Consider the following 17,808-nt stretch of genomic DNA (forward strand, 5'->3'; position numbering starts at 1 on the left):
GGGGGCACGTCTGGCAAGCAAAAGGCAGGTGACAGGGCCCTAGAAATAGGAAAGTGGCATTGCCTTGGGGTGGACCCCACGCCAACATCCCACTCCACCTACAACCCCAGCATCTAGTCGTCCTCAGACCAAAGCAACGGCCAGCAAAACAGCTCCGAACTTAGGAAGGACGGAAGAAGCAGGGGAGAGAAAAGGAGAGAGGAGGAGAATAAACAGGAGACAGACAGGGAGCCCCCGCATCCACCTCTCGAGGGGCATTCACTTCCCCCCGAGGAATAGCATCACCCAGCCTGGCTACAATATCATAGGGTGGTGGGAGGGGGTGTGGGGGGAGAAGCCACCCTATTCTGGGGAGCGAAAAAAAAATCAGAGACTGAGAGAAACACACACAGAGAGAGAGACACACACACACAGACACAGAGGGAGAGAGGGGTTATTACATAATTTCCACTTTCTTTCCTCCACCCTTAAAGTAATGTTCTATCTGACAGGCTCCTCTCCGAGGGGGGAGAAATGACAAATCCAATCCAAAATTCAACAGCCTGTGTTCTGTTCGGAGAGCACAGAGTGTACTGTACAGCCCATAAAACTCCAAACAGCCTCCAGACACTGCTGCAATCGTCCTCCATCAAAACACTTTGTCTTGCATACAAAAATAAGATACAGCGCTGAACGGAATACAAAATCAGCCCATTACAGTACAGGGAGACTGCTACTTAGCAACGAGGGGGCTCTAAAGCCTCAGTGCTCTACAGGAAGCAAAATCTGTCGAGCCTGTTGGGCAAATGATAAACATTAGCAGTATTAAAAAACACAAAAGCCATGTAAATGGATAGACATAATGTGGAAGCGAATTTATAGAATAGATTGGGATGGGGGACTCGGGCGGAGGGGGAGAGGCTGAGATCCAGAGGGGTAGATGCAACGAGCTTCCCAAACCCCTGCAAGGCACCATATGGAGACAGAGACATGTGTATTTGGGGGGGAGGGATATGTGAACCCCTCCTCACACAGGGTCTGTGGGTGCAGGGCAGGGAGAGACGTGGCAGAACGCTGTTTAATACAATGACTTGCAATGAACTTTGCGCACTTCCTCTGTGGGGCTGGCCCGACGTGCTGTCTTCAGGGCTGGGGAGCCCAGGCACGCACACCCAGCAGCCCCGAGGTGGACAGATGTGGGGCTTTACCTGCCCCAGGGGCATCACACCCAGTGCTGTCACAGGCCCTGTCACTGGCTATAAACACAAACCCTAGCCCCCCCCCCCCAAAAAAAAAAGTTAAAAAAAAAAACCCAGACAACAAAACCAAAAGCACCCCATCTGGGCTGGAAAAATCAGTATATTTCATCAGGTAAAGGGGAAAAATACTCTGGCTGTGAATCAGCAGCAGGGTTTCGGATCCCAGCCAAAACAGGAGCTAAAAAGCAAAACCATATTCTTCTGGTCTCCATTTAGGTTCCTGAGGCAGAACGCGAGAAGGGGTGGGGGTGGGGGGGTGGTGAGGAAGGGGGCAGAGCGGGGGAGAAATGTATTTTTCATCAGCCAGTGTATAATTTATAAACAGCATTAAACAGTTTTTGTTTTCTTTCTCCTCTCTCCCGTGGATGGGCTTGGACAGCAGTCAAGCCTGCATTAATTTCTGCTTTGGGTACAGTGTGTTCTTGGAGGCACATCTGCAAGCGATCATAAACTCTCTGGAATGCTGGCAGAACATCTAGGCCTGCCGGCAGGCCAGTGACGACACCACTCTGGGAAAAAGTTCGGGAAGCAGGCCAAACTCAGAGCAGGGAGGGGGGAGAGAGAGAGGGAGAGAGAGAGAGCAGAGTGTTCGGGAGCGAGCTGGGGAAAGTAGCTGCTTTTCCCCTCTTCCCCTCTGTCTGCACCCCATCACCCATGCAGCCCGAAGGGAAGGCAGGTGTCCCATCCCCCCCCAACCCCACCCCCACCGAGCCACTCCTGGCTCTGCGCCTCTGTGCTCTGAACCCAAACCTCCACGGTGCCGGCCTCTGACAGAGTGTTGAGTGAGATAAGGCACCTAAGGAAGTTTCTTCTGGGTCATCTCCTGGTTTAGCCCGCTGGCATGGAGTGAACCTGAAGAACGGACCGGGACATTCACTGGGGAGGAGGCAGAGAGGGGATGAACTGGCCAGGGGTCGGACCTGCCTGGATAACCCCCAGTCTCGTGCTCAGAGGTGCCAGAAGCAAGCGGCAGGTCCTGAGAGGCCACCTTTAAACCCTAAGATGCCTCTCTCATCCTCAGAATGGGGACCACGCCTCATCACCACAGGGAACTTCCCAGCTACCATGCTTCCCCATCTTTAGGAAGAAGGACCCTGAACCCCAAAGCTAAGTGTTCCAAAAAAGAAAAAAAAAAGGAACAAGGACAATCCATAGATTTTTGACATCTCATAACTTCTTTCCCTTCCACTGGATCAGGACAGGGGAAAGCATGAAAGAGCTAATCTGGTTTCTGGCCCCAACCCCTCCAGCCCTTTTCCTGCCAGACGGATGACCCAGGCCCCCGATGATATGCCCTGGCCACCCCATGCTGCCGCTGGAATCAGAAAATCCATCAGCCAAAGACCGTATTCCTTCCCGGTGGCTCTGATATGGGGAAGAGACAGGAACCAGGGGAGTTTTCTCCCAGCCACGGCTCCCAGCCCCCGAAGAAAGGCAGGAGGGTTGAGTACAGGGGACCGACCCCTGGCAGGACTGGACTCCCAAAGAAAGGCCCCCCTAACCAGGGCTAGAGGCATGGGCCTGTCTATCCTCCAACCATGCCCCAAGATCGTCAGGCACACCGCTTCTCCAAGGGGGTCCAAGAAATCCTATACTCCAGGCTAGTGTACATCAAAAAGCCCACAGTCCTTCCTTGCCGGGAAAAAAAATAACCAAGTGTCACTCCCTCGTTCAATCCTTCAGTGGCTCTCCAGTGCTGCAGGTAAATGTGGGGTACTCAAGGCCCCCACAATCCTGCCTCGTCCCTCCCCTTCCAAAGCCTGCCCTCCCTCCCCTGACCTAGCCTGCACACCCCAGCTACCACGCATGTTGCCGTGGTGGCCTGGACCTCTCCGCTACCAGTTCCTTCCAAAAGTCCATTCTCGGCAGCCATTTTAAGTTCTGCCACCCTCTAGAAGGGACACCCTCCCCCCCGCCCCCCACCCCGGGGGGTTCCTCCTAGAATTCTTTCCTGGTGCTTTGTGCACAATACTGTCTTTGATCATGACTTTATAAGCAAGTATCTCCTACTGGACGTTAAGCTCCTCGAGGGCAGGGATGCTGTAAGCTCTCTCCAGGGCTAAGTACACAGAACCTGAGGCACACTCAGTGCTGGCTGCAAAAATGAATGACACCCCCAGAACAGGGGCAGGCCACAGAAACATGTGAACCTCTAAATAGCATGGAGTCAAGTCAAAAACAGGAGCAAGCCGTTCTGGGTGTGCTCACTTCTAATCCACCAGTACTGGAGCCAAGCTGTGGGAAATCCTACCTCATGGGAAACCTCACACCAGCAAATCCCAGAACCAACCCGAGTCACCGCCTGGGTCTGGGGTCTCCGCATGCACATCCCAGAGCGAGGAATCACCACTTAAGTGAGAACGAGGAGTGACAAGGAGACAGCAAGTCGTAGATGCTTTGGGACCAATTCCCACAAGGGATGGGGCTGCATAGGGTGGGGACGGAGACGTCAGAGTGACCCTAGGATGCAGAGGGGCTCGGATGCCTGCCCCGCTCGCTGCCACAATCCTGCACTCCACGTTCTCATTCTAGAAGGAGCAGCTTTGCAAAGCATCTCAGGTGGTCACTCTTCCACTTGACCACGTCTTTTCCCAAACCCACCTCTGAGAATGCAGGGCATAGCCGGATCAGTCTCATTAGTTAATGAGTTAGGTTATTGTTTGTTAATTTAAACTTATTGTTATCATCAGGTATATCTCATAAACACTTGATTAGTTAACGCATTCAAATCGAAATAAAAACTTCAATTAAACTGAACATTCACTACTACCATTTAGGGTCTTAAAAAAAAGAAAAAAAAAAGAGCAAGAGAGAGAGGAAGAGAAAGAAAGAATTGTCTCCAAGAAGGGCCTCCTCCAGGGCAAACTTCTAATTAAACAAATTGTCAATTTCAACACAATGAAAACTGATTTAGGAGCGTAAATTTAGTATTCGAGTCACTGAAAATAAAACCTCACATCGTCAGCCTCGTACAGGCCGATTTCCTTGGACAGGGAAATGCAGAGGACAGGAAGACAACGTGAGAAAGGGGGCCGAGCCCAGAAGGAAGGACGAGCAAGAGCGTTTCACCCGTTCCCAAACAACATCTCCGCAAATTCAGCGTGGCCTGTTCTCAAGCACCGAGAGACTCCTGTCTTGCCTCCTCCTTCACCCCACCCCTACCAGAGGAGAAAAAAAAAAGAAATTAATCGTGTATGATGACAAACTTGGCTCAGCAGTCACTGTACACACTGTACCCACAAGGCTGGCTCCCTGCCAGGCCTGGCCCCGAGCCAGAACTACAATAACAAACACAGGCCACGCCAGCCAAGAGGGGGTGGGGGCAGCCAGCTCGCCGAGCAAGGAAGTGAGCGGGGAGCACCCGTTCAGCTCCTCCGAGCAGTAGAAAACAGAAGGAACGTACCTGCCCGAGGGCAGCAACAACACTTCGGGGAAGCCAGGGGCATCGCGACCCACACCCAGATCCCAGGCTCACTCCTCCAGGGCCTGCCCCTTTAAAAAAAAAAAAAAAGGGTCCCCAGGGTTCTGGAACACCGATTATTCTGTTAGGGCTCTACAGGGCAGTTCCAACCCTGGGCGACGGTCTGTAAAGTGGGTCAGCACTGCACACCCTCAGGGGCCGTGCTTGCTGTCGGCTCCCACCAGGGAGCCTTCCAAACCCAGCGGCAAGAAAATCTCGCGTCATCTCACCGAGGTCGCCTCTGAAACATCCCAGGGTTCTGTTATCGTGCCCCTGGGAGAGGAGTCAGAATGTGCAGAACCCTGCTTCTGCCTTGGCATCCGAGAGAAGGCCTGGCATGGCCGGCCCAGCCCTCCAACCCCGACCCCCCGGGGGCCGTCACTGCTTCTCAGGGGGTGCGAACAGCTCAGGAAGTGGTCTAGCCTCTCTAAGCCCTTGTTGCTACTTTCTTTTCAAGACATCCCAGCACGGGGGTGAGAGGTATGCGGGAAGACAGAAAGCAGCCGGACAGAACCGAAACATCCGAGTCTAAGAAGGCTATGAGCGACCTGCAAAGGTGAATTAAAGCACGATTATGACCCTCACACCTCCCCCGTCACCAAATCCTCTTTTCCAAGGGCCTTGGCAAGTGCGTTTCAGAGAGGCAAGTCACTCGGCACAATCAGATGTCAGTATCGAGTAAGAGAGGTATGGAGAAGAGCGCCTAGGGAGACAGGACCCAGCTCCCCAAACTGCCGGGGCATCAGACTGAGACCACAGGACCCCGCAGTGGCATCTCAGCCAGGACGGGAGTGCACGTCCTCAGGCAGCAGCTGGCTCCAGAGGGGGGGTGCAAAGCCACTCACCTGGTCTGAACTGGGGGCTCTGGGCCCCCCCGCACATGTGCAAGTGATGCCGCCCCCCTCTGCCGCTCTCACTGGCGCCCCCCCCCCCCCGTGGCTGAGATTGGCTCACCCACAGCCAATACTGGCCGGGGGGGCGGGCGGGGGCTCCTGGCTGCCCCCCAGTGAACCCCTGGGAAACAGTCTACACCATTCCTATTGCAGGAGGGACCCAGCGGGAGACTGGAGCTCCCCTGACACGCTCCCCCAGCTGCGCTTGTTCATCCGACTCCAGCAATGTGCCCAGCAATGTGCTGCACGTAACGGGGACAGACCCTGGCCCTACTGGCTTACAGTCTATCAGGGGAACAAAGCGAGAAGGAAATTCTATTTACGGAGAGCCAATCACGTGCCAGGCCCAGGGCTAAGGTCTGATGTGAGCCTCACAATGTCTCTGAGGGAGGGTTAAGTGCTGCCATCTTACAGATGAGGATACAGAAGAGCTTATGTTTCTTGCCCAAGACCACGTACATGGTCAGGAGGTAGGTTTCCCAATTTCTATCCCTGACTCCAAGTAGGGGAGATGGGGCACGTCCATAAATAACCAGAGCACAAAGAGGAAAGACTGTGCCCAGAGAGCTTCAGATAAAGACATACGGACACCCAGAAGAAGGCATGACAGCTCCCGGCTGAAGGTGGGGAAGGATGAAGGATGGCATTGCATAAGGGCCCTTAGACAATCTGGCAAGACTAGGGAAGCGTTATTCCAAGCAGAGGGACTAGGCTGAACAAAGCCACAGAGCTCGGAAAGCAAGCTGTGGCCGTCTACACAGAGCACAAACCAACAAGTAGCTGAGTCTGGCTAGAGCGCTGGACTCAAGGAACAAGTAAGGAGAAAGGATGCTCACTGGTCCAAGTTCCGGCGTGGGCCCTTGCTTTAACCACAGGCTGAGAAGTGCATTACCCGCATGGAAGTGTCCAGCACCACAGTGAGAGGCCACACAGGGGCCCGCAGCAGGGAATACATAAAACGCAAGACCCCCTCTCTGCACTTGGGGGGTGGCCAAGCTGGCTGGCAGTCAGCTCTGAAACCCCACACTGAACCCCAAATGACCTACTATACTGAAGGGAGGCAAAAAGATACAAGGTGCATGTTCTTTATAAAAATTGAACAAAAGGAGTCCATGAGTACCAAGCAGATTCCGGACACAGGGGGTTCTGGACTCAGGACTCCAGGCCAACGTGGGAGAGGTGGGTAGGATGAGGATGGTGTAGGGGAACAAGGTGTGGGAGTGGGTGACCCCCCAGGGAGGAGGAACGGAACAAAGGTGTGGGGACCGATTATACATGCTGAGACAGACAGCCACCTCACAGGGCACAATCCTCAGACCTGGAAGGGAGAAGGATGGAAAGCAAGAAGAGGTTTGGGAACTTTAGGAGGCACCCTGAAGGCCAGGGAGAGAGCATCCCACGCCGTGCAGAGTCACACAGGCTTTGCAGCAAGACTGTGGTGGGCTGAAGCATGAAAAGCGGCAAACAGCACTTGCAAGACTGTCTGGGCAGTGCGACGGCAGATGGCAAACAGCCAGCCAGATAGAAGCTTCTGGAGTAAAGTGATGGGAACATGCCTCAGGGTCACAGTTGCGGAACTGGGGAAGAGGAAGGTGAAGCAAAGGCAGTCAACATTTCCTGACCACCACCTGTATGCCAGGGTGTGTATGCAGAGGCCTGTGACATACATTCTGTCACCGGATTCTTTAGAAAACTGATATGGGCTAGCTAGGCAACACCTGTTCCTCACTGATGCAGAAAACGGGGTTTGGGTGACAGATCAGCCAAGTGTCAGATACAGACAAGGTTTGAACACCTGCCCAGCCCCAAAGCCCACGCGCATTCCACAGATGCTGTAGGGCTAGGCGTGGGAGGCCACGCGGACCAGGACAGCGGAGGTCAACACGTGACCATAAGGAGATGGCCCTCACCGCTCCCTCAAAATAGGACTCCAAGGCTGAAAGGCAAGGGCATCGGAAGAGAGTGCTGGCCCCATAGGGAAGTCTGGAGGCCTCTACAACTGAACGCAGGTGACCCCCTCGCCTCAAAGCAGCATCATTAGACCTGGTGTGTATCCTACCCTCCACCAAGATTACCCGGGCAGGCTGGATGTCAGGTGCTTGTCCACTTCCCACGCCTCACGGGGCAGAGCAGCTTTGCCCAAACACAGGCGTAGCTCCCTGCAGCCACAGAGCCGACCCCACTAGAAACGGATAAATCTAACTTGCAAAAAACAGCACGCTGTAACTAGTCGGTGTTCCAACCTTTCTCGATCTATTAAAGGCTCCTGTATAACGAGAACCCAAGAGTCAGATTCATTAGCCCTCGAGAACCGAATGATACCACTGTCGTGCTGATGGAACTGTCATCTACTTTGGAAAGTCCATCACAGAGGGCACTGGGTGCCCACGATGCCCTGGGAAACCCAAGAGAACACGAGGATGGGTTGGTGCAGACAGTCACACCATCAGGATGGGCCCTCTGCTCCAAGAACCTGGAGGGGAGCATCCATGGGACGCAGCGGCCCGAAGGCCCCGGCTGGCAGCGGAGACATCCGTGCTCTGAGTGGGGGCGACAGCGGGCCGGAGGCAGTTGCCTGCGCTCAGATGGGCCAGTCAGGGCAGCATCGCCTACCTGAATGAGCCAGTAAGTGCATTCTCAGGCGCAAACTATCCAGGAACCGCTTCCCGCAGAGCTCACACCCGTACGTCTTCATGCCACTGTGCAGCTTCCTGTAGGGAGAGGAGAAGATAGTTTGGGGCTGCTCTGGCTGGCTGGAAGGCAAGCCCACCCGCACCTGGGGGCTCTACAGCCACCCCTCCGGCAGGTGAGCAGGAGGGAGGGAGAAGGCAGGCACGGCTGCTGCAGACGGGCACTGATGGAGACATCCCTATAGGCTCAGACAGCCTAGCGCGCCCCTCTTCCCATGGACCGCTGCCAAGGAAGAGTCTCCTGCTGGGCTTGTCCAAGAGCTAAAGAACAGGACACTTCCTACTGCGTTACCCACTGGCACAGAGACCAAGGGGAAAAAGCCAGAGCCAACTGCGGGGCCAGAAGGAGGCAGCACGGGATGGTCACTGGTGAGTTGGCACTGAGCATCCGTGGAGGCCACCAGGCCTCTGCTGACCTCGGTCACATCAGGCCTCACTGTGCTGCAGCCGTGCACGTGCCCAGCTCCCCCAAGACACCGCCAGAACCCCGCCAGACTCAGGAGGCCCGTGCCCGTCCCTTCCTGACTCGTGTCCCCAGCTCCCACTGCAGTGACTGGCACATAGTAGGTTCTGAACCACTTAGAAGGACTCGTTGGCTTTATGGACTCCTCCAGATGTTCTGAGGACTACGGTGAGTGTCCGACATGCATGCCCTTCCCCCGAGGCCCCGCCCCAGTCTTCCCTTGCTTTTTGGCGTGAGGTTGAGCCCCGACAGAGAGAAAGAGTGCAAGAAAACCAGGTAACATCATTCTACAAATGCCATGTGAGGCTTTCCAAGTGCTTTCGCACACCTAATCTGCAACTCTGTGAGCTGGGCTTGACACAGAGGATCACCCCAGGACGACAGAGGTCCCACTCACAAGCGGCCACAATCCCAGCCCCCAGCTGTGCCCTTATCCCAACTCTGACCCTTTCCCCCCAGACCCCCTGCTCTGGCAGCGGCCAGCGGTGCAGCTGGGTCCGATCAGGGAAGTGGGCAGGCTAGCGCAGAGCTGGGCGCTGGGAAGATGGTCTGTGCGCTGCAGGCTGCTGAGGCTCGGAGCTGTTGGCTGGCGTGTGGGCCATCTGGCCGGGAATGCTGACTTTCTTCCCACCCACACTCCTGTTCTCAGGCCCTGACTTGCCACTGCCGGATGCAGGATCCATCTCCACCCCCGTCTCTGCGCCCTGCCCCGAGGAACAGGGCAGGCAACGGCAGCCAGAGACAGGAGCTGATGACAGTACGGCATGGAGTAGAGCCTACAAGGCTCCCTTAGAGCACCAACCTATTGCGATCAGACGGTGATGGGCTGAGACCACAGTAGAAGTTTGGAGGGCAGCTGGTACGGATGCTGATAAAACCCTGAGTGCGGAGAGGAAGTACTCTACATTCAAGCCAGCAGCACCCAGATCTGAGCCTCGGAGCCCAGGCCACCACAACTACACCGGGCCACCCGCTGCCACCACCTTCCAAATCCCCCAATGAGAACCCAGTGGTAAGTCAGAACCATGCGGGCCCCCAGGTGAGCCTCCCGAGTGCCACAGTCTATGGGCCACAGTGGCTTGAAGACCGCATGCCGTGTCCACACGCCCAGGCCCCTTCACGGAACTCTTTCTCAATCATGCTGTTTTGTTTGCTCGCTTTTCCCTTACTTCCTTGCCAAAGGCAACAAATAATTTCTCAATCACACACACACACACACACACACTCACACTCACATACACACCCTCATCCCTGACACTGTAGGGGCACCCCACCCCCATATTATCTCACTCCAGGCCATGGCTGATCCAACCCAATTGACAAATAGTAACAGTACAGAACATTTTAACTGAACATTCTTAACTCCAAATATATTTCACAATGCTGGACACCGGGACATGTCCTGAGAACATTCTGGGCAATCCATGCTTTGAGACATGCGCCCAGGCAACTGAGTGTGTACGGGTGCATGTCCACACATGTAGACAGTCTTCCTGTCACTTACCCAGGCGTGGCAGATGTTTGCTTTTCTAAGAGATGTTCTGTGAAGTAGCAAAAGCTCCCCTCACAAAACGGTTCGACAGGGGAGCCTCTTGTATGCATTCGTGGTCAGGCGTGGTGGGTGGCAGTGATGGGTTTCCACCGCATTCACGTTCATCTTTTCTTCCCTAGTGATTTCTTAGCTTCCAGGGAAGCCCACCTCTTGGGGGGGAGGGGGGTGGCTGACAGGAGGACTAACAGCAGAAGGACACTGGGGTGACCAGTCTTCCAGCATCAGCAGCTACCACCAGGATAAGTATCCCCAACCACACCCTTGGACTTCCATCTCCTCGCCCCGAAGGTTCTAGACCAAATCTCTCCATCCAGACCCCAATGAACACTTTCTGGGTAACCATACTGCCTTTTTTCTGAATGTGAATGGATTTGCCTGGCAAATGGTGAAAGTGGCTTTCTTGGCCCACTGGATCAGCATGGTGTGAAAGGTCTTGCCCTTTACTACAGGGGTAACAGGGTATGGGGAACAATGCCAGGCGAGCAGCCAGAAGACCCAGATCCTCAGCCTGACTTGGCCATTAACTTGTTTTATGACCTTGGACAAATCATGCTATAACAATTTCTCTGCATTTTTTTCATGTATAAAGTGATGTGGGTGATTTCTAAGGTTCTGGTCCCTTACGGAACCTACGTTTTATCCCTTTACCTAGCTTCCAAGGAATTCCCCTATGGGGCACTATTATTCTCTCGGAGCCATGTTCCACTGTGATGTCCCGTGACGCCAAGGTAGTCAGGCGAAGACAGCCCAAGCAAAAACTGACACCCAAGCCCAGAAATCTACTCATTTTAAAACCTTCTAAGCCAGACGACCTGAGTTTCCTCCTTTACTCACTTGTGGTCTATCTTTCAGGGAAAGAAACTTCTGGAACCCATCAATAGCCTTTCTTTGGAACCACTCTGCTGCCACATATTTCCCAGCCTTCAAAGACACAGATGTCCTATCTTGTCTGATCGTTGGGGTGAGGACCCTGCCCTGTACCTGACCCACGAACTCAGTGCCCCGCACAGGTTGCAAAGGGGGTGTGTGGCATCCACATGATCCATACGCAGTACAAGGACAGAGGTCCTACCCCACTGGCAGAGAGACACAGGCGATGCTCACCAAGTTCAGAAGAGAAAAAGGGAGCACTTCACAAGCTCAGGAGTTGAGTAGCGCCCAGCACGGCTTGGCTCCTGTCCTCTGTTACCGGTAATTCAGAACACCAAGGGATGGATGTGGAAAGGTGGACGCTTCCAACTCGCAGGAAAAGGAAATGACGGAGAAGAATCTGAGTGCGTTCAAGAGACTTGGCTACGAGCAGACTCGCTACAGCACTGTCTGCAGAATGACCAGCGAGGACACAGACTTCCAACTGGTTTCCAAGCAAAAGTGTACATTTGTATGAACTCATGGTCTCTCTGTTCTGCAGACCACAGCCCCCCACTGCCGCTCCCACGATGTTATGCCACGGATTGTTTTTTAAAATGGAAATTCTAGGGGTGCCTGGGTGGCTCAGTCGTTAAGCGTCTGCCTTCGGCTCAGGTCACGATCCCAGGGTCCTGGGATCGAGTCCCGCATCGGGCTCCCTGCTCGGCGGGAAGCCTGCTTCTCCCTCTCCCACTCCCCCTGCTTGCGTTCCCTCTCTCGCTGTGTCTCTGTCAAATAAATAAAATCTTATAAATAATAAATAAATAAATATAAGTAAATAAAATGGAAATCCTGTCCACCTCCATCTTCCTCAGCACACGCGCCTAACTTCCCAGTCTGGTCTTGTCTGTCTGCGAGGTCCAGCTGCTCATGGCCATCTGAGGTCGCCCGGCTCCACAGGGCACAACTCCCTTGGTTTTCACACCCCCTTCTCTGAGAAGCAGCAACGTTGCTGGACAGCGTCTTGAAAGTAACCCAGTTCCGGCATGGCCCGGGCACCCCCATTCTAGGCTTGCTGGAGGTCCCATCAGGTCCCCGCTACACGCTCCTGGGAAGTGGGCTCAGGTTCCCTGCACCCCCCACCACCCCCCCAGCAGTACCGCTGTCCCACAGGCCCCCACTGGCCCACTGGCTAAACCCACCATGAACGGAACAGATTTTCAATTATGTCCAAAAAGACAAAGAAAAAATTAACCTTTAGCAGGTTTCTAGCTATTTTCTCAAGGGAGCTGAATCACTATGAGAAATTAGAACTAAGCAAATCTGAACCTTTTAACAAGTAACTTGAGAGAAAGACGCGTTCCTTCTCACTGAATCCCAACCACACAACCCTCGCTAGTCCAACTGAGCTAGCAAGATGCATCAAGCCATCTCCGTGCTGCTGGAAGGCTGACAAAGCACGGATTTTGTCTGCTCTGGACTATACACTGTATCATGGCAGAAGTCATGTTGATGTCTCTTTTCTTCGTAGGGCCTAGTTTTAGAAGGGATTGCTCGATGCTGCTGAAGAAATTCCTCCACCTAACGTGGGGTTGAGGCATCCCTCTGCTCATCTTTAACGGTATTCCAAGCACAAGAGCTTCATGGGCACCTCCAACCCGGGGCTGGACTCTGTCCTGTGGGTCCTTAAGTCCTCATGAGGAAGGCCAATGCCTCTCTCATTGCCACAGAAACCCTGAGCTTCAGCCCAACCGCTCATTCTCAAGATGGGCCTTCTTCTTCCCAGCCTGCCTAGACCACAACAGCAGAAAGAGTAGAAGCCAGGAGAGACTCATGCCATACTCCATCCTCCTCACCCTCAGCCTCCAGGCACAGCCGACCACAACAGGGCTCCCTAAGAGCACCTTCTGTATCTACTGTCTGCAGGAAAAGCTCAGCCCGTCTCCATCCCACAGAGCTGAGGGCCAAGGGGAGATGCTGGGAGACCCGGCAACAAGGCCTGCCTGAGAGAGGGGTTCCAGGCCCCAGATTGCCAATGTTCCATTTCTTCCCAAGTTCCTCTCGCCAGAGACAAGAGCAATCAAAGTAGACCAATGGGCAAGGAAGATTTAGAGACAGAATTCGGTTCCAATAACCCAAGGGCTACACTCTCTCCTTCCCTCCCTCTCCTCCTGGGGATCTGAAAGCGCCTGACCTGTGAGTTTTGCTGGGCAGACCAGCACTGAGAACTAGGGTCTGTCAATGGGGCAAGTGAGTGGGACAGAACTACCCATCTTTGAAAAATAAAGAGGGGGCTCCATCCTATTAAGGGTTTTTATAAGGTAAAGTTTTCCTTGTTTTCAGCTTAACTGATCCCATGCCCTGAACCAATACCGGCTCTGGCCAGTGAGGCCCTCACAGTCCCTCCAACTCACCCTCTCCTCAGTCTGAGCCGTCCCACATGCAGAAGCTACCCTAACACCAGGGCCTTCTGCTTTCTCATCCCATGACCATCAGCTTGACCTACCCAGGGCTTCTGAGGGGTACTCAGAATAGGCAAGGATGAAACAGGACATTCTGAGAGTCAAACCAAGGTCTAAATGACCCTCTTCTCTCAAAAGTCTGCTGCCAACATGGGAATCAATGTTCTCCAAGATCCTCTTCTAACCATGGGAACCCAGCCACTATCTCACCTCCCCTCGCCCCTTCCTCTCTTGAGCAGGACCTGGCATGCTGCCGCGTGTCCCCACGTGGACATGGTAGGAAGCAGGTCCCTTCACAGAGCTGCCCCGTGGTCAGAGAACCTCACCCTGGCCTTGCTCACAGCTCCAAGAAGAAACAGAACCAAGAGAGGAAAGCGCTTACATATTTCAGCAGCAGGCTTACTCTTTTCTCCAAGAACTTTACATTCAAAACATATCTTCAATGTCCATTGCCCTTTAATTCAAACGGCAAGAGGAAGGCCCAATAGCCAATGCATTCTGGGCTCCACTTTTAAGAAGGGATGAATGAAAAGTTATCAAGCTATCAAGAATTTACACCCAAAAGCAACTCCCAGGGGGGATTTCAAAGTGTTCCCAAATTCAGTCCAATCTTCTGTACTTTCTACACATGCCTTTTTGTGAGAAAGGGTTACTCCGAACAGAACCTGTTCTACTAGAGACCTCCACCCTAAACCAGGACATCTGGGATACTCAGGGAAGGTTCCCTACCCTCTAAGGGTGACATTATCTCGTCCCAAGGAATGTCTCTTAATGTCACCAGCAGGGACAGATTCCAGGCCGAGTGGGTCATTAGTCACACCCAGTATCATTTTCCTTAGGTACTGTCTTGGAATATCAAGGCCAGGACTTAGGACTAAGCCATTTTTAAGTTTTTCAAAGCTATAAGCTCCTTGAGGACATAGAGTTTCTGCCTCCAAACCCTCAGCACCGATGCAGACACCTAGAGTTGGCATGTGAGCAGCTACTGCTAAGAAAGCAGTCGCCAACCATCCCAAGACAGAGGGATACCTGACCACTGAAATCCAGGCCCGGGACTGCCCAGCTTCGGTGAGGAGAAGCCCAGAACCCTCGGGGCGGAAAAGAAAGAATAGTCCTAATCTTGGTTAGGGAGGGGGTCACTTTCATTTTCCCAAGGCATAAGGGAAATTATCCTTTTACCCACTTTTTTTTTTAATGTTGAGATTAGACAGTCATTGGACAAGCTGTGAATGCTTAGCTGGTATTACCACAAATTATCCTTGTAGCAATAGAGTTCCTTGCTCCCTGACTAGTCAATATTAATAAACATTACCGAATGCTTTTACAACACAATTTATTTTTTAATACAGCTCTTTATGTATGCCGTAAAGTAAATATACCAATAAAAGGCAAGGATTTCAAACAACAGATTAAAAAACACAAGCCAGAACTAACAGAGTGCTGGTTAACGCCTTCCATGCTGCACCACGGGGGTGGCAGGACGCACGGCTCGTGCCCCTCTCCTGGGAAGCCAGGCCAGCGGAGCTCTGGAAAACTGGGGCCATTCGGTTGCTTTGGAGCCTTTTAAAGGGAGGGGTAGAGAACAGCAGAGAAGGCATGTCTCCTCAAGAATCGAGAATAAAGGTGTAACACACTGGCTGAGATCCTGTTCTAGGGGCAGGACTCCCAGGGTTCTCTCCAGCTCTGCCGGTAACCATCAGATGACCTTGGTCAAACCACTTACCCTCTGGAGATTGCACTTTACGCCCTCTGCAGCAACGCAAGGGTTGAGTAGATGATTTCTTAGGTCCTTTCCAATCAGGTTTACGACACTGGAAGGTTGTGGGGCTGACAGGGGCCTATGCTCACCAGATTATAAGCTCCTTCCTGAAGGATCCATCCCAGATTCAGCCCCTCAGCCTCCATCGTCGAGCAGAGCCCAGAACATAGGAGGGACTCAGTGCATTTTTGTTGAATGAATGAACAAACATGGGAGGGAATTAAAAAAGAAAAACATAGAGGTAAAAAAACAAAAACACTTCCAACACACACACATATGCACACAAACATCTATCAGTCCAAGAACAGTCGTCCCTATTGTCCAAAAGAGAAGGCCTCCACGGGGCTCTTAGAAGAAGACCGTGTATCCTGTGTTGGCCTGGGATCAAGGCCAACCTGGAGCTGACTGAGTGGAAGAAGCTGTCCCCAACCTTGAAAATACGGGGCAGGACAATAGGACTTCCCAAGGCCATAACCACACCAAGTACAGTGCTTTCCGATAAGGCTGTCCGCGTGAGTGTTAAAATACCATGTCAGAAATGACAAAGGGGCACGCTAATCTCCCTGCAGCGACTACCATGAGAAGGGTCTTCATGGCCGCTGAGCACCAGGAGGCCCGGGCTTTGGGCCGTTACGTAACAGGTCCTTTGTTTTAAAATACTGAGTTCCCGTAAGTCATTTATTTGAAATATCTCTATCAACAAATTTCACCAAGAACAAAAGTTTTTCATTTGTGCACCGGGCTATAGGATGATCTTATCACACACAATCTCATACAGTCTCTTTCAACAAGGTCTTAGTGTGCTTATCTGCGAAGTTCCTGGTAGCCAAATATGATTGAAATGTTCTATTTATGCTCACTGGATTAAGGAGATGTTGCAAAACTGCACAAAAAACCTGGCAGATGTAAGCAAGGTATTACAGCCTGGGCAGTTAAGATCTGAGGGAAAGGGATCAATATACACATTTGTAGGTTTCTTTCTTTTTCTTTCTTTCTCTTTTTTTTTAAGAAACCAGAAAAGTTGTGCTTTTTGAAAAGGGAAGAGGAAAAACAGTAAAATGCCTTAAGATTTATGGCTTCTTAGAGCTTTTTCCAAACCCAAAACAGGGCACCATGATGCATGCTTCGTGACGTCAGCCCAAGGAAAACAAAAATAAATCCAAAATATTCTCTGCAGATCCTAAAAGGCCCTATAAGGGAACTGAACTATGGTTATGGATGAGCAGGGTTTTTGCTTTTTCTCTCTCACACCCATAAGAGGCTTCCAATTTCTGGGAAAACTGTTTTCAAAAAGCTCCAGATTCCTCCTTTATCTTCCTGCGTTGCCTGGGCGTGAGGAGGCAGCCTTGTTTCCTGGTAATCTGGGCTCATTTTTACATGCTCTCACTTCAGCCATGAAGCCGAAATGCTACCTTCAAATCCCACTGCCCAGCCATGGGTCCTCGGAGACTGTGGGAAATACCCGAGGTTTATCAAGGGCCTAAGAAAGTTCCTTTCGAATTAAAGCCCTCTGAAAACCTCCTTAATGGATATTGCCTCATTCTTTCTGCTTTAGTACACTGAAAATTAAATCACTTCTCTATGAGGATTCTGAGCTGTGAGAGCCATCATGCCCAACATCAGTTATGAGCCCAAGATGAGAGACTGGGCAGATGAACCTATATGGACACCAAATCCCATTGTGGAAGTTACTGTCATTGTAATGAAGGAAAAGGTAAAAACACAATAGATATCTACCTCTTTGCCCATTTTTCTTGTAGAAAAATGTAAAAAAGAAACCTAGTCAACTGAGGTGTTAGAACAATAATGCTAATGCATTTACAGATCGCATCTGACTTTGAAAGGGCTTGCTGAGAATCACCTCAACCACCCTGTGGTTGGGAAAGAGAGTGTTGCCCCCATTTGTGGATGAGGAAACTGAGGCCAAGAGAGACACTCTCCCATGTAAGCAGGTGGAAGTCTCCAGAATGCTCACCTCAGGATCCACATTCACACATACCCACCTGCAGAGACACTATCCATCTGGCCCATAACGTCCTCCCAGAGCCTCCCAGTAAAAGGCATGGGTAGACCACCAGCAGGAAGGAGACACTAAGAGCATACCCAGAGACCACAGACAGGCTGAGTCTCGAAGCAACTTTATAACCTACAGAGAAGACCTCAGAGGAGGCACACCACCCTCATCCCCTGCTGCGCACTCTTTACTCTCCCCCTGGGAAGCACCAACTGTGTGTGCCGGGCTCTGGAAAAGTAAGATTGCACTTGAATGACAGTCCATCTAGGTGGCTTCCACATCAGTACTACTCTGCGTTACCACACCTGATCGGTTTCCTTTATAGCACTTAACCCAACTTACAGCCATGCCCTGGGTTTTCTACCAGTGTTCTTCACCTGTCCTAGACTGCAGGCCCCCTGCATCCTCGGGGTCTGGCACAGCGCCTG

The 17,808-nt window shown here is 52.2% G+C and overlaps 1 protein-coding gene and 1 long non-coding RNA gene across 6 annotated transcripts in view; one reads left to right on the plus strand and one right to left on the minus strand.

Annotated features, from left to right (window-relative positions):
- The window catches only part of ZBTB16 (zinc finger and BTB domain containing 16), a 203,118-nt gene that overhangs the window by 100,723 nt on the left and 84,587 nt on the right, over window positions 1-17,808 (minus strand). For all 5 annotated transcript variants that reach the window (XR_010407106.1, XR_010407105.1, XM_064577416.1 and 2 more), the window contains one exon: window positions 8,205-8,302. Coding sequence is in view for 3 of the 5 variants with exons in the window: in XM_064577416.1 (XP_064433486.1) it covers window positions 8,205-8,302 (98 nt within the window). In the remaining 2 variants the exon portion in view is untranslated. The remainder of the gene's footprint in view (window positions 1-8,204; window positions 8,303-17,808) is intronic.
- On the plus strand, window positions 8,777-11,989 carry LOC129046384 (uncharacterized). Its single transcript, XR_008507569.2, has 3 exons — window positions 8,777-8,912; window positions 9,394-9,756; window positions 11,149-11,989. It is a non-coding gene; the product is annotated as an uncharacterized LOC129046384 (long non-coding RNA).

This window comes from Mirounga angustirostris, unplaced genomic scaffold (genome assembly GCF_029215605.1).
Source record: "Mirounga angustirostris isolate CCGP_5_RB_7025 unplaced genomic scaffold, mMirAng1.0.hap1 SCAF_13, whole genome shotgun sequence".
Taxonomy (NCBI): Eukaryota; Metazoa; Chordata; class Mammalia; order Carnivora; family Phocidae; genus Mirounga; species Mirounga angustirostris.